The 25,831-nt window shown below is 40.3% G+C and overlaps 1 protein-coding gene across 1 annotated transcript in view; it reads left to right on the top strand.

The window, feature by feature from the left end:
* Window positions 1–24,176, top strand: part of LOC143986713 (CD109 antigen-like) — a 44,251-nt gene extending 20,075 nt beyond the window's left edge. The window contains exons 17-32 of the mRNA XM_077485116.1: window positions 526–622; window positions 1,969–2,086; window positions 2,384–2,497; window positions 5,755–5,979; window positions 7,561–7,711; window positions 9,403–9,579; window positions 10,239–10,320; window positions 11,352–11,583; window positions 11,848–12,019; window positions 14,253–14,446; window positions 15,534–15,689; window positions 15,863–15,928; window positions 17,963–18,099; window positions 18,245–18,395; window positions 19,367–19,469; window positions 23,702–24,176. Coding sequence (XP_077341242.1) covers window positions 526–622; window positions 1,969–2,086; window positions 2,384–2,497; window positions 5,755–5,979; window positions 7,561–7,711; window positions 9,403–9,579; window positions 10,239–10,320; window positions 11,352–11,583; window positions 11,848–12,019; window positions 14,253–14,446; window positions 15,534–15,689; window positions 15,863–15,928; window positions 17,963–18,099; window positions 18,245–18,395; window positions 19,367–19,469; window positions 23,702–23,898 — 2,372 coding nt within the window. The 3' untranslated portion in view covers window positions 23,899–24,176. The remainder of the gene's footprint in view (window positions 1–525; window positions 623–1,968; window positions 2,087–2,383; window positions 2,498–5,754; window positions 5,980–7,560; window positions 7,712–9,402; window positions 9,580–10,238; window positions 10,321–11,351; window positions 11,584–11,847; window positions 12,020–14,252; window positions 14,447–15,533; window positions 15,690–15,862; window positions 15,929–17,962; window positions 18,100–18,244; window positions 18,396–19,366; window positions 19,470–23,701) is intronic.
* Window positions 24,177–25,831: the final 1,655 nt, after the last annotated feature.

Raw genomic sequence — 25,831 nt, 5'->3', positions numbered from 1 at the left:
CAGATCAAGCCCTCTCTCCTCTCCTGTCTGTGTATGGTGATGAGGCCCATGTGCACACCTATGCACTCAGCGATTGTGGTACTTGGTTACCTGGGGGGCCACAGTCCATTCTGAATATTGTGTCCAGGTTTCAGGTGGTCTGAAACCTGGACACACAATTCAAATCCCAGACTATCTGGGTGAATCCCGGACAGATGGCAACCCTAGTTTAGGCCTCTGCCAACATATTCAGGTGTCTGAGGGGGATCAGAATGTGCCTACACGTCTGACCACAATCTAGTCTCTATGGATAATGTAAGAGACCAAAACACAGTATATGCTAAATGTGACAAAAGCATGAAACAAAATAAAAGCAAATGGTGCATTTGAATTACTGTATTAATAAAGAAAATGGATTCGTCAGATCCCACTTACCAAGCAGTGGGTATGGGGTGACACTACTGTAATGTTTATTTAATGTAGTTCAAATTTTTTTGAGCTTTCTAAAGAGCTAAATATTTTTAAAGACCATTTTATTCATTTTAGTTTTAGCTCCTGGAGCTGCAAGGGAGACTAAGATTACTCCAAGACAAGATGAATCTGCATTTCCAATCATTTGGATTTGGTTGGAGACCAACATAAGGTATGTTAGAGTGAACCTGTCATTATTTGTAAACTTTTACAATAAAAGTTCTTGAGTAACATCAATAACTTTGTTTTGCCTACAGCTTTAATACCAAATCCTCTGCCTATCACTATGAATCCAGGTCTTTAACTAAAGACCTGTACATATTTGCCTTGGAAGTGAAACCTACTTCCAAGCTAATGCCACTTATCTATCCATCCATTCACTAAGCAATAAGGGCATCTTTAATTGCTATAGAGGAACTGTTATTGAATGGCAGATTTAGCTCCAAGAGGACAGCTCTTACCCCCAAATTAGAGAAATCTGGGCATTTAGTAGGGGATCAGAAATCACTGGGGTGCACAAACATGGCATTCCTTCATTAAGATAACAACATGCACCACATATTTCTTGCTCTAAGGCAGGGGTGCCCAACCAGTGGCCCGGGGGCCACATGTGGCCCGCGGAACCCTCTGATGTGGCCCGCGATCTCCTTTTGTGGGATGGCAGATTGGCAAGCCCAGATCATGGGTTGCAGACCTGCCATCCCAGAGCATCCGTGTTGTTAATGAAGCCAGCAAAGCAAGCAGCTGTGGAGCAGAGCTGTATAAGCTGATGCTTCCTGTACAGCACCGTCTCTTGCCACAGGCAGAGTGATACCAAATGCACTCTGCCGGGGACAGAAACAGCAGGCGATACCTGAATGGAAGACTGTTATTAAAGGTCAGTTTATTGCTAAAATTGCAGTGTATATATGGGCATATCTGCGCAGTGGTTACTGGGCTGCTTTCAAACTGATCCGCAGGTGCAGAGCACCTTCTGGTTACCTGTACTGTGGCATAGACTTCTGTTATTACCTGCGGGTTTGGTGAGCTTTCAGAAAGTGCACCACACTTGTAGGATATAATAGAAGTCTAGGGAAAAGTGTAGCTAACCCGCAGCAAAGACACAGGTGCACTGCACTGCATTAGTGTGAAAGACCCCTTTCACACAATCGGTCCGACTCAATCAAGCCCTCCATTCACCTCTATGAAACGGCAAATGTAAACAGATTTGTGTCCTTTTACACCCGCCTACCTCCAATCTGATTCGCTAAAAAAATAAAAAACAGAAGGGGATCAATCCCCTTCCATTAGGGCGGATCGGAGGACCCATAGAGTAGAGTGGGTTGTGTCTGTGTCCGCTCTGCATGGACCTGTCAGACACCTGCTCTGCTCATTGTGGCCCGCGACCGGTTACCAAATCGTTTAAGTGGCCCTCGCTCTTCAAAAGGTTGGGCACCCCTGCTCTAAGGTGTTACTTTGTTACACATATAGTAATCATTTACTGTGCTTTAGATAATTAACTTAATTTTTTTTTTACAGCTCAAGCTTGCAATCTAGTTTTCTACTAACTGTACCTGATGTGAATACCACTTATGTGGCCACTGCTTTTGTTATTTCTGAAAATCTTGGACTAGGAGTAGCCGAGGAACCTGCCGAGGTAATTATTTTCTTTGCAGTTTCATGATGTTTAAAAAAGGGATCAGCTTCGATTAGTTGCCATTGACATGCTTACTGACACTTAAAAAAAGTATGAAGTGCAGGCATCTGCTGTAACTTACAGTCAATATCATTATAACTGAATATTGGATCGTTCTTATTGAGAAAGCTCTGACATATACAGTAGTAGTGCTGAGGGTCCTGTTCCCTGGTTGACTTCCTTCCACATGTTGTTCATTACCATACCACCCATGTTTTTTTTTTACTTTTATATATATTTTGCTCCTTGATTTTACAGATATCAGTATTCAAACCTTTTGTGGTTTCATTGAATATGCCTTATTCTGTCATAAGAGGGGAACAGTTTATTGTGGAAGTTACCTTGAAAAATTCTTTAAATGAAGACTTACAGGTATGGGGTTCTCATTTGTATTATTTTTTGAATATTTGCTTTAATCCTGCCTGCCTAATGCTTGTTGGGTTTATTTTACAAAGATATAAATAAATAACAAAATGTCCATGCAGAATGGAATTATGAGACTTTTCAGACATCTGGTAGAGGGAAAGGATAGAAATTGTGAAAAGACTAATTATTTATGCTTTATAGCAGTTGTTGGTGCAGATGGATTACTCAATCTATTATTATTTTCATGAAATAAATGTAAAATTCTATCAACTTTACATATTAATGGATAAAACAGGAAAATGCTAGAAGTAGAAAATTGGAAAGTGAAAAGTAGGCAAGGCATAGATCACTTGTTTTAGCTGTATATGAAACCTGTGATGAAGTATGCTGACATCTTTCTGAAAAAGCAAATGATCTGTCATACCGATCCTTTGCTTCAGTACATAAATAGGCAATGAAGTCAGTAATAAATTGAAATTCTGACCTGCATACTTGTTCTGGCTCATCAGCATAATACCCAGGAAACCTGCATTTTCAGAAGATCAATTGTAGCTGTTTTATCATGGGACAGCAGGCCGGAAATGTTGACTAAAACTTAAATAAATAAATACCAGCAGACAAGTATCCTCAAAATCCTAAGTGACCTACTAGAAATAAGAACTTCTGATGTTTTTATAGAAACCAGCTCAGACACTCTAAGTGCAGCAAAAAATATAAATGATGTATCTTTTCTAAAGGAATATTTTTCTTTTTTTGGAACAATATCTAGCAGGGAAATCCTAAAATCACTAAAAGGAGGGGAACTAAATGGACCTGCTACCCTACCTTCTGAAATTTCAACATTCATTTTTGATAAAACTATGCTGTGAAATTCTTCTGCTGATTTCAAATTACTAACCCAACTGCATCCCTGTCCAGAAAAGATAGGTAATAAAAAAACATCCCTAAAGCCTTCAATGAGAAGCTGAGCCTTTAACCGGTCTGGAAATAGCTTGAGCCATGGGAGCATATTTTGTAGAATCACTGGCGTTGACGCTTTATTGAAAACTCCCCGACTGCTGATTTGCTGCGGACATCTTTATAAAACATTTGGACACTGAATGAGTTCCGGCGCAGAAAGCACACTCATGTCTGTATTTGCATGAATTTGGCCATCTACACTGGCTGTCATTAAAATTGAACCAGATTCCTTTTTATATCCGGAATTGCTTGCGACTTGCAGATTCACGATTTGTTTGGTATAAATTGGTCTTTGAGGTAGAAAAAGATTTAGCCAAAGGCTAACATCCTCAACTCCCCATTTTAAATTAGGATGAACGGATAATTTATGACAAAATGCTTTGTCATAATTATACCAAGCAACTCCACCAAAGTTTTTAAAAGCTTCAATAATAATGTTGAGGTGTTGGAACAATCCTGCACTTTTTTTAGGAAACTTTTCACATAAAACTCCTGAAAATATACAAAAAGCCTGTAACCATTTGTTAAAATATTTTTGTACAGGTCTACGTCTATCATCATTATCTTTTTTGTTTGTTTTGTTAATAAAATCTTTAGTAGATGGAAGTAAAGAAAGAATGTCAATAAACTCCGCCCGCCAAATTTTTTCTTTGATTAAAATTGACAAACGATAGCCTAGCGGGGTAACCTCACATGGAATAGACTCTTTAAAACAAGTCTCAGGTAAATATTGCGATTTAGCAGTATTATAAGAAGAAAAACCTAAATCTGAATTAATTGGAGGAACTTGAACGCAATTAGTAGAAATACCACTAGATGGCGACCAAACACCAAGAGCTGAAATATCATTAGCCAAAACAGCACAATTTTGTATAGGCTGATTTTCATTTCTATTTCCTGCATTTAGTTCTTTTGGTAATTTAGATAGCATCTCAGCTATGTTAGAAAGTAAGAGGTTAGATGATGACTCACTCATACCTTACTGCTGAGAAGTTCCCAAAGTGGACCTTTGGGCGTTCCTATCAACAGATGATTCATTCGTAGGTGAGACTATAGCAGGCCTGACTGCAGGCCCTGCTTCGCTTGCTGGTGGCGCTATATGTTGCCCTGGAGATGACTGTGCTTGCTGTGAAAAAGCCAGTTCTAATGATTCTGATCCGGTCTCCATCCTGCCTCTAGTACTGCCCCTAGCCACGCCTACTGAGCTGCTTCTGGATGCTCCTCTTCTTCCTTGAACGTCTCTAGGCCTGCTGACTGACACACCTCTAGCGTCGCCGGCCACTCCTCTGCTACGGTCCTGAAAAGGACCAGCTCTTTTTGAAACAGCAGAGCGAGGGTGAAAGGGGAGTAACCACGGAGCAGAATGCGCCGCCTCTTCGCTGCTTCACTCAAACGAGTGGGGGTGGCTCCTCTATGTCATCGGCCCGGCTCCTCCTCCGCGATCTCCGCATCAACTTCCTCCTGGTGTTGTGCGGGCTCCCGGGCTCTCACGACTTGCCGCTCTTCTGCGGCCGATGCTAGCCCAGGATCATTGCCGCTAGTTGCGGCTCCCACAGGAGCTTCTTGACACAAAGAGCGGGGTAAGTCTAAGCACTGGCGGATCCAGGCTTCCCCGCCATCCTCACCAGCCCGCTCTATTAGCCTCCGTAGGAGACTCATCTTCCGGCCTCAGAAAAGACTGCTTGTTCAGGGTAAATAATACTCCAGGAGAGAACACCACAGCTCCTCTTCTGAGGCGAATGAGCCCGCTTAACTACGGAACACCCTTTTATAGCCCTAACTAGCCTAGTACTGACCGGTTTAAACTAGATTTTCCCGGGCATTTACACATGACTTAGGAGAGGTCACCTGTACCCCTCCCTAAGCCACGTGAGCCTACTAATGTTCCCCCTGAGAGCATCAGGCTCCCCAGGGGGAATTTGAAACTGACACTCCCGCCACTCTCCCATGAGGAAAAGGGGGTGCAAGAAACTGCCTTTCCCCTTTTCCTGTCATTCTTATGAAGTTACATAAACCAATAAACATTGGTAAATAGGAGCAAAATTCAAATACATTTATAAGAGAAACTGCACAAGCAACTTATTCATAACTGTTCTGCTTTAATTTAATATTTCAACCATGAGAAAAACATACAGTAGCTATAAATAAATAAATAAATCACAAAATATGTACAAACATATTCATTCTTGGTTTACGATCTGTATTGCATATGTGTATTATGTAGAGCATAAAGGGCAAATACGTGAAAAATATATTGTTGGATTTTTTATTGTGAATAATAAATGTTTTTCATGTGTTTACAGGTTCTAGTAACTTTGGAAAATAACATCGCCTTCAATATAATTGCGCCTTATAATAATAATTCTTCACCTATGGTATCTGGCCAACAGAATGTAATAGTTCCAAGAGAAGGTGTAACAACTGTTCTGTTTCCAGTAGAGCCAAAGGAACTTGGTAACATCACCCTCACAGTTAAAGCAAAATCAAAAACAGCTTCAGATGTTTTAACCCAGAGTATTTTAGTTAAGGTATGTAACATCATGAATATAACTTAGAAATGTACTGTAAACGTCAAGTTGAAATAAATATACCTATGCATATGTTCATATCCAATGGTTTGTTTTTAGTTGGTAAAGCATGCATTGAATATTATATTATAAATTCTGAATGCACTGAATATATTTGTATGTGTTCTCCATTATTTAGAACCCACCCAGTGCCCATCAGTGCCACCAATCAGTGCCCATCAGTGCCACCAATCAGTGCCCATAAGTGACACCAACAGTGCCCATTAGTGATGCCAGTCAGTGTTGCCTTTCAGTGCCCATCAGTAGTACACATCAGTGGCATCCACGACACCTATCAGTGCCCACCAGTGTCGCATATCAGTGCCCATCAGTGGCAACTATCAGTGCTGCCTATCAGTGCTCATCAGCGCCGGATATCGGTGCCACCTAATCAGTGCCGATAAGTGCCACCTCATAAATGCCCATCAGTGCAGCCTATCAGTGCCCATCGGTGCAGCCTCATCAGTACACATCAGTGAAGGAAAAAAATTACTTATTTACAAAATTTACTGACAGGAACTAAGAAAAACTTTTTCTTTTTTTTTCAAATTTACAGTCTTTTTTTTAGTGGAAAATAAAAATCCCGCAGTGATTAAATGCCACCAAAAGAAAGCTCTATTTGTGTGAAGAAAATGATTAAAAATTCAATTGGGTGCACAGTGTTGCATGAATGCACAATTGTCATTCAATGTACAACAGCACTGAGAGCTGAAAAATGGCCTGGGCAGGAAGGGGGTGAAAGTGACATGTATTGAAGTAGTTAAATAAACGTGTTCAACCTCCTTGGTCCATAACCACAACCCTTTCTGTGGCCCTCCCTCACCACATTTGTGTGACTGTCTGTTACCAGTCACTGCATTTACATTTTCTGCAGAGGTCACATGAAAGCTGAGCTATGGGTTTGCATTGTTTAGAGTAGCAGGACCATATAAATAAATTGTATCACAGATTATTTAAATGTACACAGACACATTCAACTCACCTTAGCAAGGTTTTTAACAAAAGACATGGAAAATGTCAGCGGTGACTCTTCAAGGATGTCAGCACTCACACAGTCGCTTGTGATATGGCAGCATCCATTTAGAACAGTCTTTCTCAACCTTTTCAACACAGAGGAACCCTTGAAATAACTTTAAGGAACCCTGTTAAAGATTAATATATCTACAACTCATAGTCATTGGGAACAATCCCCCCCTTACAGACAGCTAAAAAGATCAATGGTCTCAGTGGAAACTTATCTGACAGGCAGAAATTGCTCATTGCTCAAGGAACCCCTAGAAACATTCTTTCCAAACAGAGCAGTAATAAAAATGGATGTTATAATTGCTGGTATAAATTGTGTGTCAATCAGGTTGTAGGTTAAAGTTAGTTTCAACATGGGTTCCCCAGCCTTCCCAAACCAATACTGTTCCACAAAGCAGCCCTCCATGTAAGATGCACGGGCAACCTTCCTTTACAAAGTCTGAAACATGCTGTATCAGCAACGCTGCTTCTCCTCCCACTACTACTAAACATGTTATATTAACATTTTTTTCTTTATAGGCTGAAGGAATGAAGTACTTTTATACACAGACAGAACTGTTCCCCCTCGCAGCTTCTGGAAATGTAACTCAAACAGTATCAAAGTACTTCTCATTCAATTTTCCGAGTGATGTGGTACAAGGCAGTGAGGAAGCATTTGTTACAGTGGTTGGTAAGTTTTGCTCTTTAAAACTAGCTTCTCCTTTTGATGAATGATTTTGTCAGCTGTGTTTTTGATGAATTAGTCAGATTTGATGGACATTTGTCCAAATTTGAGTGAAAGATTTGCACTTTTGCACACATCAAGAAATTAGTTAGTCAGCAAATGTTCAAAGGACAATAGATCTTTTTAGTACCAAAAAGTGAGGCTGATGTATGTGCAACCAGACCAATCCATAGTTCTGACACTGTTTTTAACATCTTTTCAGTAGGAATTTAAAAATTCTTTATGAACATGCCTCTTTGTAAAATAAGCACTTCTCTAAAGCCTCTCCCATTGTCTGGAACACCTTACCCCAACCTGTCTGGCTATCTCTACTCTTTCAGCCTTTTGGCAATCCCTTAAAATCCACCTTATCAGAGAGTCCTATCCCACCCACTAGTAAACTGTACTTTTACTTTTTCCATCAACTCATTCCAAACAGTTATTACCATTTGTATCACTTGATCCTTTATTTTAGACTTCAGGCCCTCAGATCCCACTTGTATTGAATTGCATTGTAACTGTTCTGTTTCCTTCTATTCTGTAAAGTGCTATGCAATCTGTTGGTACTATTAAAATCCTATATAATAATAATAATAATAAGGGCCGTATTCACCTTAAGACTTTCTGAATGGGCAGCAGAGTAAAATGGGCATCTCCAAAGCAAAACATGCACTGCTTTCCTTTTCTCTGCTACATCTCTCCAACGCATTTCTAGCTATAGTAGAAAAGATGTAGGGGAAAAAAGCCATGAAGAAAAAACTCTTCATGGATGGAACCAGGGGCGGATTGACCATTGGGCCATGCGGGCACTGCCTGAGGGCCCCATGCCACTAGGGGGCCCCATCAGGGTTGCCAGCCTCAGTAAACCATGGACAGTATGTAAAAATGTGTGCTTTTTTTTTTTTACATCTGTCTCTGAAATGTCCCTTACTGACATCCTTTTGGTCTAAAAATCCTGAGATTATAGCTGCCCCACCTCTCCAGCACCTTCTCAGCCAATAGAAATATGTCTGTGTATACTGTGTGTGTATGTTTGTGTCTACTGTGTGGCCCCAGAATCTCTGATTGCCTGGGGGCCCCATAATCTCCTATTGCCTGGGGGCCCCATGAGTTGTCAGTCCGCCCCTGGATGGAACATACCATAATTATTTCATCTGCTATTCCTTGGTCTTTCTTGGTGCACTTCATAGGCTAATAGGAGCTCTATACATGCCACCCTAGTAGTACATTTTCGTATAGTAAATATGTAATCCTTTTGGTGAAGGGTTGAGTTTGTACAAAACAATTGCAGAAATCACTTGTGCATAGGGTAACCATACAGCCTGGGCCATAATAGTGCTTTACAGGGATATTGGTTGGTTTTATAAGTTTAACACCGTAAAATAGTTTATTGATGATGGTTGATTTTTATAAGGCTGAATAATGAACATGTTTTGCTGATATATAGTTCTGATCAATATTTAATAATAAAAAGCAACATTTAGTGTTACCTGGGATAGGAGATTCTGTCATGAAAGAACAATTTTCAGTGCTTACAGTCTATGATTTGCCTGAGAGAATAAGCAAAGCACATTCTCGTGTGTCCTATGAGGCAACCGATGACCATATGCATAAGTTATGGATAATGAAATTCAAGTTCTGTGTTTTCTTCTACTCAGGGGATCCTCTTGTGTCTTCAATTAATGGTCTCGAGTCACTTATCAACCTGCCATATGGATGTGGAGAGCAAAACATGATCCACTTTGCACCAAACATATATATTCTACAATATTTAATTGCATCTAAAAAGATAACTGAAGATATCAGAGCAAGATCCATAGACTTCATGCATACAGGTAAAATCACAATTGCCTTTAATAAATGAATGTAGATGAGTAAAATACCATGACTGTATTTTATTGTCAGCAGTGACTTTGAGTGGATATAAAAGTTACAGTCTGAGAAAGTCGGGGTCACTAGCATATCATAGAAGCTGGCATATATAATTAGCCATAGTGAAGTCTACACATTTGAAGCACATATTGGTGCTTAAGGGGAACAGAAAGCTTATCTGTGTGGTAGTACAAGCACATGCCAGTGCATGAACATACAATTATTATTTAATTACAGTGACTGGTGATGTAACACACAAAAAAGTGGTCAGGTGCCATTCTTGTTTGTCAGTCTGTAGCCAGCAGGGAGGCAGGGGATGCAGAAGTAATGGACTATATGGTGCTTATGATGTTTATGAAAAAAATAATACACTGCAATGATCATCAGAAACAAGAAAATGAAGCGTGGATATCATTATCTAGAATATTTTGTCAAAAATGGAAGATGGATCAGTTGGCAGAGACTGTCAACAAAATAGCCATGGCACATTGCACACTTTCTCAAACACCAGTTTCTTGATTAGATTACATGGAAGAAAATTGTAAATTCCCGGAGTAGCAATTTAAATTGTGTAATAACACAAATTTTCTGGAAAATAAAGCAATGGATGTATTCTTTGCAGGTTACCAAAAGGAATTAACATATAAGCGATCTGATGGATCTTTCAGTGCTTTTGGAAATACTGACTCCTCTGGAAGCACATGGTGAGTGGTACAATGATTTATGCATCTTAATGTCTTAATCTATGTGTGATAATACTGCACTTACAGTTAAAACTATGCTAATTGTAAACTTATTCTTAAAGTAAAACTAAAGACAACATTTTTTTTGTTTTAGTTTTGGATAGAGGGGAGAGGGTTTAGAACACCTGACAGTTTTTATTGCTGTCTTTGTCCCCATTAGAGAGTTGTACCTCTTGATTTGTCTCATTTACCATTATCAATGAAAGTGAAAGCCCCAAATTTCAGGATCGTCCCCAGAAAAGTAATAGAGGGGACATTTTCCAATTGCACATTAAGTCTGGTGACCTGGGGTGCACCAAGAGATTACGTTAAGTTCCAGGGATTTCCTTTCACTTCCTATTTTGGCTATGAATAAATAAATAAAGGTAAATCTCCTCAATGGGATTTAGATGGCAAAAAAATCTGACAGGGGTTATAATCCTCCCTTGCTCCATCCAAAAAAGAAAAGAAAAACGTTTTGCCTATAGCTCTGCTTTAATTTATTCATCTGTATTTTTAAAGCTCAGCTTTACCCAAACGGGGAAGTTGCACTTTAAGGCCTCCTCTCATGTTCCTCTTTAAGAAATTGCACTTTTTTGGGGGGAGGGGGGGACCAAATGATCTGAGTTATCCTCCCCCCTCCCTTTCCCCACCATGTCTTCTGGGACATGTCACAGCTCCCAAAATACTTTGGGACCATTCACAATGCGCAATGCAGATCGTGTATGCTCAGTGGGCACTCGGCCGTGCAGCCACAAGCTGTCATAGGGGGGTGCATACAGTTAACATGCCGGGGACTGAAGACGGGTGGTGATAATGGCCCGGTTGAGCACAGTGCTGGATCCTGGGACAGGTGAGTTTCTGTTTATTAAAAGTCTTTTAGTTTTTGTAGCTGCTGACTTTACATTTTTACAAATTTGATTGGAGCTCCTCTTTAACATAATTTTTGTTCCATTATACAGTATATATTAATATATTATTAATTTTCACTCTGTATTTTCTTTTTCCCCCAGGCTCTCAGCTTTTGTGTTTAGATGCTTCCTTCAGGCTCAGAAATTTATATACATAAGTCCCTCAGTCTTAGATGACATGGCACGGTGGTTTGTTCAGTACCAGGATATGACCACTGGTGTATTTGTTGAGCCTGGGCAGGTGATACACAAGGCACTTCAAAGAGGATTGGACAGTCCAGTCACACTGACTGCCTACATACTGACCTCACTTTTGGAGGATGACAAATACAGAGTAAGTATTATATGCACATACGCTTGGAAGTACTTTTAATAGGTAAATTAAAAATATATTCCCATATGAAGTTATCTTGACATCATTTAGTTTTATTGTTAGATTGTTTTTATGCACTGGATTGCATTATCACCCTATTATATTTTCATCTGTTTGAGATTATTTATTCACAATGATTTGTTGCAAGTAACAGTACCGTCCCTGTTACAGATTGATAAACATTTTTCTTATTGTGACAATTCCTTGTTTTGTGTTTTCTTATAGCAACTCTACAACACAAACATTCAGAAAGCTGTTCAATATATTGAAAATAAATTTGATGAAGGAATTCCCACTACCTATACATTGTCAGTTGTTGCATATGCCTTATCACTGGCTAACAGCACCAAAGCAGAGGCTGCCCTGGACAAGCTTAATTCAATGGCGATCACTGCAGGTAATTACATATAGGGGGTTATGTACTAAAGGCAAATCCACTTTGCACTACAAGTGCAAAGTGCAAACTACAAGTGCAAAGTGCACTTGAAATTGCACTGAAAGTGCACTTGGAAGTAAAGTTGCTGTAGATCTGAGGGGAAGGAAAATAATAAACAGCATTTTAGCTTCCACATGATTGGATAATAAAATAAGTAGAGCTTCCCCTCATTTGAGATCTACCCCTTAGATTTACAGCGACTGAATTTCCAAGTGCACTTTCAGTGCAATTTCAAGTACACTTTGCACCTGTAGTTGGCACTTGCAGTACAAAGTGGATTTGCCTTTTCGTAAATAACCCCCATAGTAAATTGTATTGAAATAAGTACATTATACAAAGTCTTTTTTTACTTTATTCTGAATGGAAAGGCAGCTTAATATCACAAGACCTTTGGGTGGATATATGTGTGTTTAGTAAAATAAGCTGCAATTAGGGTGGTTGCTAATTTTTTTGTTTCTACTCTGTATTTTTTTATTATTGTATTCAGTTTTGATTGGACAACAACCCTCCAGCAGTGAATACATTAGCAATCTTTTTTTTTTTTTTTTATATACTTGCCTTGTTACAGAATAGCAAAATCAGCCATTAGAAATGTCACTTGCATTATATGTATTATGGTTGTTGCCACCTCCTCACTCAGACTGATTGAAAGGGCAGCTGTGTGCCGTAAGCTATAGAAGGTAATTAGAAATTTGGTATCATCAGTCCTCTCTAAACTGATTTCTGATGGATTGCTGTCCACATTATATAGTTGGAATCTTATTTAACTCTACATTTACTATAAGGAGAATTATAAACATACAGATAAGAGCTGTGTTTACTGCATTTGTGGACTACTTACATAGAACACGTGAAGGCCTGTTTATATAGTAATTGGTAAAAAACATGCACCACATATACATTTGTAAACAAGAAAAAAAATCGAATTTTTGTGGGCCATCCATACCAACAACAATCATTTCTTGTAGAACATGGTCAGATTTCCTCAGAATACATCTACTTGGTATGCACGGAAAAACATGGCTTACTCAGACCCCCAATGACCTTATTCCAGTGTGAACCCAAACATCAAAATTTTATGGTAGCTTAGTTTTTAAGATTACATTTTTTTTTATTTCATTAGCAAGCCTTCCAGATTCAGACAGTGAGACAAAATAATTTAACAGGATATATATTAAGATATAAGAACTCTGCGATTAAAAACTATTGGAATGATTTTGTTAGGAGGGCAGGGACTGGTGTGAATGTACAATATTGATGTAAAGCGTTGTGCAAATTGACAGCGCTATATAAGTACCTGTAGTAAATAAATACACCAGAGCTCCTTTTTAATTCATACAAGCACTGGTTTTCATGTACTTTTCCATCTGCTGTCATCTTACAGGTCCTGGAAAAAACACATGTACCATTAGCAGGAAACTTGGTCCAAATTTGACTCTCCTACCATTTGGTCCAGCACTCCTTCTATTGGTACATGTTTTTTTTTCCAGTAACCTGTTGGGTAGCCACTAGAGCAGTGATGGTGAACCTTGGCACCCCAGATGTTTTGGAACTACATTTCACATGATGCTCATGCACTCTGCAGTGTAGTTGAGAATCATGGGAAATGTAGTTCCAAAACATCTGGGGTGCCAAGGTTCGCCATCACTGCACTAGAGGGTATCCTTGTCTCTTGTGAGCAGCCTAAACCTAGCCAGTGAGATCTCTGAATAGGTTTCCTCCTCTCACTACCTAATATGAACTAACATTAACGTCCCAGGGCCCCGCCGGATGCTTTTTTCTTTGGTAGAGTCTTTCAGTTCCTGAATACCCTTCAGTCACCAGGACAGGAAGTGAGAGAAAGCTTTTCTAAAGGGAAGCGTTTTATTAAAGTGTGGAAGGAAAGCTCTGACAGACTTTTATTGCTGGGAGATTTCATCTCATTTCCAGGTCAGAAAATATTTGTAACTGTGATAAGATGTTAGGAGAAAATTCCGCTATGTGTAAAAAGAAAGTAATAAAAACTTGTCAGAGTTTCAAATCCCTTACTACTGTATTCAGAATTAAATGAATTACGTTAGCTCGGAATAAAATTCACAGCCCATGCAAAATGCCTGAATGTGTGCATGTTTGTGTGTTTTAACACTTTTACTCCAGCTATGTATTATTAAATATAAAGAGTACTAACATTGTGCAAAACTATTTCACTCTTTAGGAGATCTGAAGTTCTGGTCTTCACCATCTGCAACAACAACCAATTACTACGGGAAGCCAAGAACAACAGATATTGAAACTACAGCTTATGCCTTGCTTTCCTTTATTGAACAGAGGAGGTTTTTAGATGTTCTTCCTGTGCTAAAATGGCTGACCCAACAAAAGAGCTCTCTTGGGGGCTATGGATCAACTCAGGTAAAAATGTAAATTAAATTGAAACTAAGGTCTAAAAAAAAAGGGAAAAAAAATCTCATGATGCAGTCTGTCAACTTGTATTCATTTAGTTAAAAACTTTATCCTGAAATAACAAAAAAAAAAACTGTTCCTAAACTGCTTCGAGGCTGGGTTCACACCTCCGAACGGATGCGGCTCGCAGCAGGGGTGCGGTACGTCCCTGTTGCATACTGTTATAAATAGCTTTCTTTTCCTTTTTTTCTAAGTGATCACATTCTTTCTGTTCTCTTCCCCCAGCTGCATAAGAGCTGGGGGAGGAAAAGTAGCAGCACACTTAGCTTCCTAGTGAATGGCTGTGCAGTGGGCGGGTGTCAGCACAAGTCTGATCATTGGGCAGAGAGCAGGCTGAGTTCCCAGCATAGCTATTGAACTGATCACGGTGTGCTCTCCTACTAAGTGTGGTCAGTTTTTTTTTTAAATAGGAAAGCAGGGGGGCTAGCAGGAACACCAGGGATTTCACATAAAGGAAGCAATACAAAGAGAACAGGATACTTTCTCATACAAGTACATAATACAGCAGGCACATATCAGGAATATGAAGTGTTAGGGTAACAAAGTAAAAAAAAAACCCTCTGCCTGTTCCTATCCAAGTTCATAAACAATTACCTAAGTTGTCTCACCAATTCAGCGCTGTCCTAGCTGCAGCACCACACTTCCCTCTTCCTGGTCTCACAGGAGACACAAGCAGCAGTGGAAGCCAGCGGCTCTTGCTGCTGTCAGTCCAGCTCCTGTGAGGAGGGGTGGGGGCGTGGCTTACCAGTGCAGTGTGTGTCTATGGATGCACACAACCTAGCTTGGGGGCGCACACACACAGCTACCCCCTTAGCATACAGCTTGTGAGGAGCAGAGAGTGCCTGCGGGGGGACTTTAGAAGTGGAGGTAAGAGACCACTCTGTGCAATACCATTGCACAGAGCAGGTAAGTATAACATATATATTTTTAATAAAAAAAAAAATCCTTTACAATCACTTTATTTGGTTGTGCGAGATTAAAACCAGACATGTTTTATTCATAATATGCTAAATATTTCATTCTTATGACTTTACAGGATACAATTGTGGCCCTGCAGGCTCTGTGCAAGGCTTTGGAGCTATTTTCCCCTGTGGATTCATCGCTTACTGTGTCTATTTCTGATTCAACTGTGAAAATTCCAGAACAATTTTATATCACCAATGACAATTTACTTTTGCTACACAGACAGCAGGTAGGGATGAATTTTAATTACAGTAAATAGAATGTTATGATTTTTCTACATTATGTTAATACATTCTAAATGATCAACTAGTGTAATGTGCTCTCATGACTGTTCATTTGTCCCCTGGAACTTAATTTATTTTGTTTGTGAGATAATATTCTGGTATTTTCCTTATCTATTAGATTTTAGTCTCTGGACCTTTGTCAGTCAATGCCACTGCTGTTGGAAGAGGAGTAGCTATTGTACAGGTAAAATCATTTGTAACTTGTTGCCCATTTTTTGTATTTTTTTCTTCTTCTGCATTTAAACATTTCAGCTAAGACTTGGTTCACATAAATGCGAATCGAATGCATTTTGAACCACATCCAATTAACATAACATGTGAAGCATACTGGTTTTCAATGGGGCCAGTTCGCATATATATAGGGTGGTTGCGGTGCATATTAAAAAAGGGTCCTGTATGATTTTCAGTCCGGCGATTTAGGTGTCAAATTCGCACCTGAATCGCTGAATGGAAACCATACCATACTATGCACAGAAACCAGACCCACACATGTGAACCCAGCTTAAAGTGGACCTTTAGAAGTCTGCATAAATACAGTGCCTTGAAAAAGTATTCATACCCCTTGACATTTTCCACATTTTGTCATGTTACAACCAAAAACTTAAATGTATTTTATTGGGCTTTTATGTGATAGACCAACACAAAGTGGCACATAATTGTGAAGTGGAAGGAAAATGATAAATGTTTTTCATTTTTTTTTTTACTAATTAATATCTGATAAGTGTGGCGTGCATTTGTATTCAGCCCCCTTTACTCTGATACCCCTAACTAAAATCTAGTGGGACCAATTTTCATGTGTTAGAATGGCCCAGTCAAAGTCCAGACCTAAATGCAATTGAGAATCTGTGGCAAGAATTGCTGTTCACAGATGCTCTCCATCCAATCTGACAGAGCTTGAGCTATTTTGCAAAGAATAATTGGCAAAAATGTCACCCTAGATGTTGGTAGGGGCATCCCCAAAAAGACTTGCAGCTGTAATTGTAGTGAAAGGTGGTTCTACAAAGTATTGACTGAATTGGCAGAATACAAATGCAGGCCACACAATTTTATATGCCACTTTGTGTTGGTCTATCACATAAAATCCCAATAAATTACATTTATGTTTTTGGTTGTAACATGACAAAATGTGGAAAATTTTAAGGGGTATGAATACTTTTTCAAGGCACTGTATATTGACGACATGTCACACTTACAGCCACAATATCTTTTTCAAAAATACTGTAGCTCTTGCTATTAAAAATAAGTCCTTAAATTCCAGATTTTGCCTAGATTGAGATGAGATCAGTCTGCTGCAGGCAGGAAAAAGCATTCCTTAAAGCCCCATACACACTATCAGATTTTCTGCAGATCTTTTCCTTCAGATTTACCAAAACCATATAATATGAGGTCAAACCTTAGGAGGTTCAATGTGTATGCAATCAGACAGGCCCTTCTACTACATGGTTTTGGTAAATCTGAAGGAAAAAATCAGCAGAAAATCTGATAGTGTGTATGGGGCTTTAGTCTTGTCTCCCTCAGACTGCATTTTTGTTTGTAGGTGCTAGGCTCTTCAGGGATGTTTCAAACTTCTTACGTTATTTCTGTACTGTTGGCAATTTACACACATTAGGCTCAATTCACAACTCCAATTTACAGTACATGCCAGAGAACATTACGATCATGTATCTTCTGCAATAAAGAGTCTGCCTGCTCGCAGTTTGCGATGGAAAAACATTAGTTCCACTTTAAGTGCTGGTTCACACTGCAGTGAGGTGGGAATCCTGCGAATCCACTGCGGGTTCCCGCATCGCATGTCTCCCGGCATCAGTTCACACTGCCCTATGCAAACTGCTGGGAGTGTCAATTTAAAGTTAATTAAATCAGTTTGCGTATCGCAGTGTGAACTGCAAATTCGGACAGGAATTGGATCGCATGGGTGTGAACACCCATGCAATCTGATTCTGCTGTGGACCAAAAAAGGGTCCTGCGTGAGTTTGGTCCGAATGTGATGCAAATTCAGCCATACTATCTATATGGCTGAAATCACATCGCACAGAGATCGCATGTGATTTGTACTGCAGTTGGACAGCGCTGCAGTGTGAACCAGCGATAAAGCTTTATGAATCGAGCCTCATATAATTAAACATATTTTGACAGGAGAATGCATTTTGAAATATTGTTTTGTTTAAGTTGTGATTATATTACAGTACCTGACATGTTTCTTGATATTTTATTACAGTTTAATGTACTGTACAACAGGAAGACATTATCGAGGCGCAGAAGAAACACTCCAGTGACAGAAGCATTCACATTAGATGTAAATGTGGTAGAAAATACAAACAACATTAATGTACTCTCTGTGAACATATGTACAAGGTAGGGAAGATCACCCACTTTTTATAATTTAAATGTATGGAGCTTCTCATAATTGGACCTATTGTATGAATTACTTAATACATGGTTATGTGAGTTTTAATGCTGCTTTATTATTTACAATATATAAATTTGTATCTGCCCACAGCTACCAGGGAATGGGAAATGAGAGTGGTATGGCACTTCTAGATGTTGGTTTCCTGAGTGGATTCACACTGAAAACTGAAGATTTTACCAGACCAACATCTCTGAAACTGGTGGAGCCAAAAGAAGACAGAGTGTATCTGTATTTTGACTCAGTAAGTTTAAAAATAAATTAATTATATATCTTATTTAAATCAGAAAATGGCCAGAAGTGCCTGTTAAATGCAGTATATACAGGACATAAAAAAAAGCATTATTCTATATACATAAAAGTGACTGTAAAGTTAAAAAATTTTTTTTTGAAATAATAATAAATATTACCTGTTCTGTGCAAAGATTTTGCACAGAGCAGCCCCAATCCTCCTCTTCTGGGGTCCCCCGTCGGCACTCTAGGCTCCTCCTCTTCTCCTGGTGCCAACATAGGAAGCCACTTCTTCTATGGGTTCAATCCCGAAGCCACTCTGTGTTTGTCCATTGACACACACAGTGCAGCTCAGCCCCGCCCTCCACCTTCTTGTCACTGGATTTGATTGACAGCAGAAGGAGTCAATGGCTCCCCCTGCTTTCACTGAGTCCAGTGAGAAGGGAGAGAGAGAGCAGTGCTGCTGCTGTTAGGAAGGTAAGTATTTGGCTGACAATAGAAGGTTTTTTACCTTAATGCAGAGAATGCATCAAGGGTAAAAACATTCAGCCTTTACAACCACTTTAACTATCTCCATCACGTTATTTCTCTTTTGTCATAAATTCACTCTTTCAAAATGACTGTACCATTGCTGAAACTTTAAGGGCCACAAGTATATATAGCTAGTATGCTTTTTAACATAAAATACTACAGCTTTAGAAAAAATAGTTTAACATAATTTAGTTAAACTTTTACCTATGTTGGTTGCACACAATAAGCAGGGGGTAAGGCAAATGCCCGTTAGAGCCTTTAAAATTACATCTGTGGTCTCTGGTTTGGTGGCTGTACTTCTTCTGCTATATGGTATGAAGATGTGCTCTGGTGGAGAAAAATCTACCAGTGCTCGTTTTAGTAGATCATGATAAACTACCATGGAATGTCTTTATTTGAAAATATTCTTGTGTATAAATAAATTCAATCCTCTCTCTATATTTTTTTTTCCAGCTGACCAATGATAAGCTTTGTATATCAATTCCAATGGTTCGTTTGGCCATGGTAGCGGGTTCTAAAGATGCAGTTATTAAAGTTTATGACTATTACAGCCCAGGTAGGTGCTATCAAATTAATTATTTCTGAGATTATATATTTGTTTTAAAACTTTAAAGGCCCACCTTTTACAAAACACAGTAAGTGCAGCAACACTGATCTCATGATTGGTTTGCGTTTAATAATTATTTGGCAGTGATTAAAATCCGCAGAGCATTGTACCCATGATCAGTTCTTGCAAAGCTATCCTCCAGCCTCAAATCCATAAGGAGCTACAGACCTGGCTGGAAGAGGTAAGGCTGAACTAAAGAGTGGTGAGGCAGGAGGGATCGCTGTCACCTTCTACACATACCCCACCTGCCACAGTAGGATATAGGACTTGTAGTATTTTCATGTATTAATAAAAAATTAAAAAAATTAATAAAAAAAAAATCACCTCTCAATTCAGATAAGAAGGAAGGTTTTAGGGCTGTTGTATTTGACCATGTTTAATGTTAAACCCTAAATATGGGTATAACATAAATCACAAAATAAAATGTGGACTTAGCCTTTCAGTGTGCTAGAAAAAAAAAAGATAAGAAGGAAACAGAGAAAACACACACAGATTTTTGGTAGACAGAAGCTGCAAAAATTTTGACAAACAGAAAAGCAGGTCCTAGTTAATGTTTTTTCTTCGGGAGTCTTTTTTAAGCTAAACTTACTATACCCCACCTGTTTGAATAACTTAAGACCCATCTCCATGCTCCCATTTGCCTCCAAGCTCATTGAACACCTTGTCCATGACCAAATGAGTCTCTACCTCATGAACAACAGCCTTCTCGACCCCCTACAGTCTGGCTTCCTCCCACAACATTCTACTGAAACTGCCCTACTAAAACTCACCAATGACCTACTAATTGCTAAAACCAATGGCCACTACTCCATACTCATACTTTTAGACCTCTGCTGCTTTTGACACAGTTTACCACCTACTCCTCCTCAGCAAATTACACTCCCTTGGCCTCCGCAATTCTGCTTTATCCTGGTTCTCCTCCTACCTATCTCAGAACACTTTCAGTGTCCCTTACAACTCCATCTCCTCCGCCCCCCTTCCTCTTTCTGTTGGGATAACCCAAGGTTCTGTCCTTGGGCCCCTCCTATTCTCGCTCTATAACTCTTCCCTGGGCCAGTTGATAACCTCCCATGGTTTCCAATACCACCTCTATGCCGACGACACCCAGATCTATCTCTCCACTCCTCAACTCACCCCCTCGATCTCCTCACAGATCTCAAACTTACTGAATGACATATCAGTATGGATGTCACACCACTTCCTCAAACTCAATCTTTCTAAAACTGAGCTTTTTATATTTCCTCCTTCACGGTTCCCCCCGTAAACTTCACCATTAATATCAACAACACAACCATTGGTCCCCCCACACATGCCAGGGTCCTGGGTGTAATCCTTGACTCTGACCTCTCCTTCAGCCCCCATATCCAATCACTGGCTAAATCCTGCCGTCTTCACCTCCGCAATATCTCCAGAATTCGACCCTTCTTGACTAATGACACCACAAAGCAACTCGTTCACTCCTTGATTATTTGCCGCCTTGACTACTGCAACTATCTCCTTAAGGGCCTACCCTTTTAGCAGGCTATCCCTCTTCAGTCTATTATGAATGCTGCTGCTAGACTAATACACCTCACTAATCGATCCATGACTGCCGCCCCTCTCTGCCAATCCCTTCACTGGCTTCCCCTACCCCACTGTGTAAAATTCAAAATGCTAACCATAACATACAAAGCCATCCACAACATCGCCCCCATCTACATCACCAACCTCATCTGCAGATATCGCCCAAATTGTCCCCTCCGCTCCTCCCAGGACCTCCTGCTTTCTAGCTCCCTTGTTGCCTCCTCCCATGCTCCCCTTCAAGACTTCTCCAGAGCCTCTCCCATCCTCTGGAACTTCCTTCCCCAGTCTGTCCGATCAGCCCCCACCCTGTCTACCTTTAGGAGATCCCTGAAAACTCATTTATTCAGGGAAGCCTATCCCACACCCACCTAACTGTCCCCGAGCCACCCCAACATATCATTCTCTGAAGCTATTACCTTTTGTACCACCACCCCCTCCCTTTAGAATGTAAGCTCTACGAGAAGAGCCCTGCTGTACCTTTTGTATTGAACTGTACTGTGATTGTGTTGTTGTCCCCCCTATACATTGTAAAGTGCTGCGTAAACTGTTGGCGCTATATAAATCATGTATAATAATAAACAAAGCAGATCCGTTTTCAAGTTGTCACTTAGGAACTTCAATGTAAAAAGGTGTGCGGAAAAGAACATTTCTTGTCACCCAGAGTGAAAAAAAAAATTCTTGTGGCCCAGAGCGAAAAACAAACAAACAGTTCTTGTGGCCCAGAGCGAAAAAAGACATTTCTTGTGGCCCAGAGTGAAAAAGGACATTTCTTGTGGCTATGGTTGCCACCTTTTCTTCAAGCCAAACCCGAACACTTTAGCGGCCTGGGACACCTTTCGGTGCCCCAAGGAGAGTAGTATTGTGGGGCAATGAATGGTGGGTGTGGCCAGGTTACTCTTCCTGATATCATCACATTGCCCTCTAGTGATGCCAAACCTGCCACCAGATGGCCGCTGCAGCTCTCGGATGGCAACAGATTTGTGTGTGACTATCTTAGTTACTTGGGGAGCCACAGCCTGGTCTGAATTCAATAATGTGCCCGGGTTTCAGTCCGCCTGAAACCTGGACACATGATTCAAAATTCGAACTATCCGGGGTGAATCCCATACAGGTGGCAACCCTACTTGTGGCCCAGAACAACCAGTCACATTCTGTTTGCTGCTAGATTACAATTGGAAGGTGATACTTTGGACAACACGTTTTCGCTAGTATACTTTTTGCAGCCTTTTGCAGCATTTTGTGGTCAGCAGCCGCTCAGAACTGCTTCCATGCCTAACAAACACTGCCAATAGAAAATATAAAAGCGTTTATCCAGCAGTTTAGATGGTTTCCAATCATGTAAATGTGTTATGTTTTATCAGGTAGCCCTTCCACAGCATTCTTCAAGATTTCCAGACACTTCTCAGATACTGTGAATGCTTGTACACTGATCATTAACTTATAATTATTGGGGGTTTAATAAAAATCCCACTACAGATTCTGTTTTAAGTCGATACTAAAAAGAGGTACTGTAGGTACCACCAGTATAATGTTTTTAAACTGCTTTCTTTTGTGTTTCAATCCCAATTTGGTAGCATTGCTTGTTGTATAGATTAAGTTGCCCATAGGCATAGAGTAGTGGTCTAAAGAAAGGTGTGATTTTCTAGCAAACATTCACTGAATATAGGGAATCATTTATATGAAAGAACTTACATAGATGAATGTCATCAAAAGGTATACCTATACAGCTAAATGATCTGGCCATTTTTAGTTGCACTAACTATCAATTTAATTGTCTATCAATCCAAAGATTACTGAATGATTATTCATAGTCCGCATGTTTAGATCCTGTAACTGAAATCATTATTTAAAAAGCCACTGTTGTGGACTTCACAAGGCGAAATGCATCATATAACACAGAAATACTGTGGATTGTGTGATTTTATAACTAGCTTCAGTGTTTTTAAATGAATATAGGAACGACTATCATCTGCAATAATTTTTGTTACAACATAAAAGCATTACAATTGGGGTGCACCCAATGTTACTGCAGGAGACCAGCAGTGCTGATAAAAAAATTAAAAAAAGTATCTAATGAAAAACAGTGATCATTGTTTAAAATATAGGGGTTTATTTTCGAAAGGCAAATCCACTTTGCACTACAAGTGCAAACTAAAAATGCAAAGTGCACTTGATATTGCACTGAAAGTACACTTGGAAGTAAAGTCGCTGTAGATCTGAGGGGGACATGCAAGGAAATTAAAAAACAGCATTTTAGCTTGCATATGATTGGATGATAAAAACAGCAGAGCTTCCCCTGATTTCAGATCTACCCCTCAGATTTACAGCGACACTTCCAAGGGCACTTTCAGTGCAATTTCAAGTGCACTTTGCACTTGTAGTTTGCACTTGTAGTGCAAAGTGGATCTGACTTTCGTAAATAGCCCCCATAGTGTTTTAGCGAACTAAGGGATCTATTTACCAATATGCAACAACTGTCACCTTAGACAATCCAATTGAAAAATGTGTGACTCTTGAGTAAAGCATCGACTAATAGCCCCCTACATGTCATTCAGTTAGGGTTTACATGTCCCTGAATGTGTGTGTTTCTTAAAAATATTTCTTTTTTTGTCTTTTAGAAATGACAGCAACAAGAACATACAATTCCCTAACCATGAGTCAAATATCATCCTGTGACTACTGTGGATCAAGTTGTACTCTGTGCAGATCAAATGTTCCAGTGATTGTGAAACCTCAGACAGCGACAAGTAATGTTTACAGACCTGCAATGTCCATCCTTTGGCTCTTTGTGATTCTTCTGTGCCAAGTTCTGTAAATATCACCAATGAAACACTGACACTAGACAAGTCATTAACTGGGTCATGTATGAACTTATACCCCTATATATACTCCTATAAGTCTAAATAGGTAGTGCTGTATTCTGTACCAGCCATGACACCTCAATGCCCTGGATATGATGTCTCTTTCACTGTCTAATTAAGCTTATAATTACTTCTAAGCCAAAAGGATGCTGGGCATTTTACAGAGCATATTTTGTTTTTATGTATGTATTTATTGTTCTTTTTGATAAGTGTTTTTATTTTTATATGTTAAATAACAGAGACAAAAGGCAAATCATAATGATTTTTCATCTGCTGTAATGTTTGTTTGCTAACGACAATATGAATAAATTGCCAGATTGTTTATTTTCTTGTTGTTTCATACATCTAACTGTCTTTGGCACTGGTGCCCAACCTGCAGCCCAGGGATCACATGCAGCTCTTTGGCACTTTTTGTGTGGTCCTCAGTGCCCCTGCAGAGATTGGTCTTTATTTCCCTATTGCCCTGTTATAACAATAATTTTTAGTGGTTTCATGTAATATATCTCCAGTCTCCAGTCTATGATTCCTGAAGCATTTCCCCAGTCTCCAACAACTCCTTTAGCATGTCCACGGTCTCTGAATTTCAACTGTTGCATGTTCACAATCCCAGGCCATCTCTTAAATCATGTTTGCAGTCTCTGACCATCTCCTGTACCAGGTTCCCAGTCTGTGATCATCTCCTGTACCTTGTCTGTAGTTTCTGATCATCTTCTGTACCATGCCCATAGCCTCTAACCCTATCTTGTATCCTGTCTATAGTGTTTGACTTACATTTAAATGCCCGTCAATGCAGCCTTATCAGTGTGCATCTGCAGCCTTGTCCATCATTGCAGAATGATCAGTGTCATTTGCAGCTTGCCCAGCATCATTTGCAGCTTGCCCAGCGCTGTTTGCAGCCTTGCAGAGTGTCATTTGCAGCTTGTCAGTGTCATTTCCAGTTTGCCCAGCGCCGTTTGCAGCCTTGCCCATGTTTAAATATCCCGCCGCCGAGACAGACCGAGCGAGCGCCGCCGAAAAAGACCGAGCGCTACCGAAAAAGGCCGAGCCGTCTGCTCGGCTCCGCTCGTAGTTCCGCCTCCCTGCTGTTTATGGAGCGAGCGCTGCCGAAATAGACCGAGCCGACTCTACTGTGTATTCGGCTTGGCTCGGCTCGCAGTCCCGCCCAATATGGGCGGGACTGCAAGCCGAGCCAAGCTGAGTACACAGTACAGTCTGCTCGGTCTTTTTCGGCAGCGCTCGCTCCAGAAACAGCAGGGAGATACCAGGACCAGGAGGGTACGGGTGGTGTGCGCTATGATGACCGAGTCAATGAGACTCGGGTGATCACAGCTTGGAGTAAGGGGTCAATCTTGGCCCCTTACCATATGATCAGCTGTCAGCCGATGACAGCTGATCACGTGATGTAAACAGAAGATCCGTAAAAAGCTGATCACCGGCTTCTGTGCAAGGGACATCTGTCCCGAAGAGGAGAAGCCGTCTTATCTGTGCCAACCAGTACTGCCTGACAGTGCCACAAATCAATGCCCATCAGTTCATAACAGTGCCAGCAATCAGTGCCACCTATCAATGCCCACGAGTGCCACCTATCAATGCCCACCAGTGATGCCAATCAGTGCCTCATCGGTGCCACCTAGCTGTGCTGCCTATCGGTGTCACCTACCAGTGCCTATCAGTGCCCATCACTGCCACCCATCGGTGCCCATCACTGCCACCCATCAGTGACCATCAGTGCCAGCTATCAGTGCCACCTATTAGTGCCCTTCAGAGCTACCTATCAATGCCCTTCAGTGCCGCCCATCAGTGCCACCTCTCAGTGCCCACCAATACAACCTATCAGTGCCCACCAGTGCCACCTCATCAGTGCCGACCAGTGCCGCCTATTAGTGA

The sequence above is a fragment of the Lithobates pipiens genome, unplaced genomic scaffold (genome assembly GCF_037356315.1).
Source record: "Lithobates pipiens isolate NorthernLeopardFrog02 unplaced genomic scaffold, aLitPip1_a1.2 Scaffold_18, whole genome shotgun sequence".
In the NCBI taxonomy this organism is placed as follows: Eukaryota; Metazoa; Chordata; class Amphibia; order Anura; family Ranidae; genus Lithobates; species Lithobates pipiens.
Note: the sequence above shows the minus strand (reverse complement) of the source record. Positions and strands in the feature narration are given on the sequence as shown.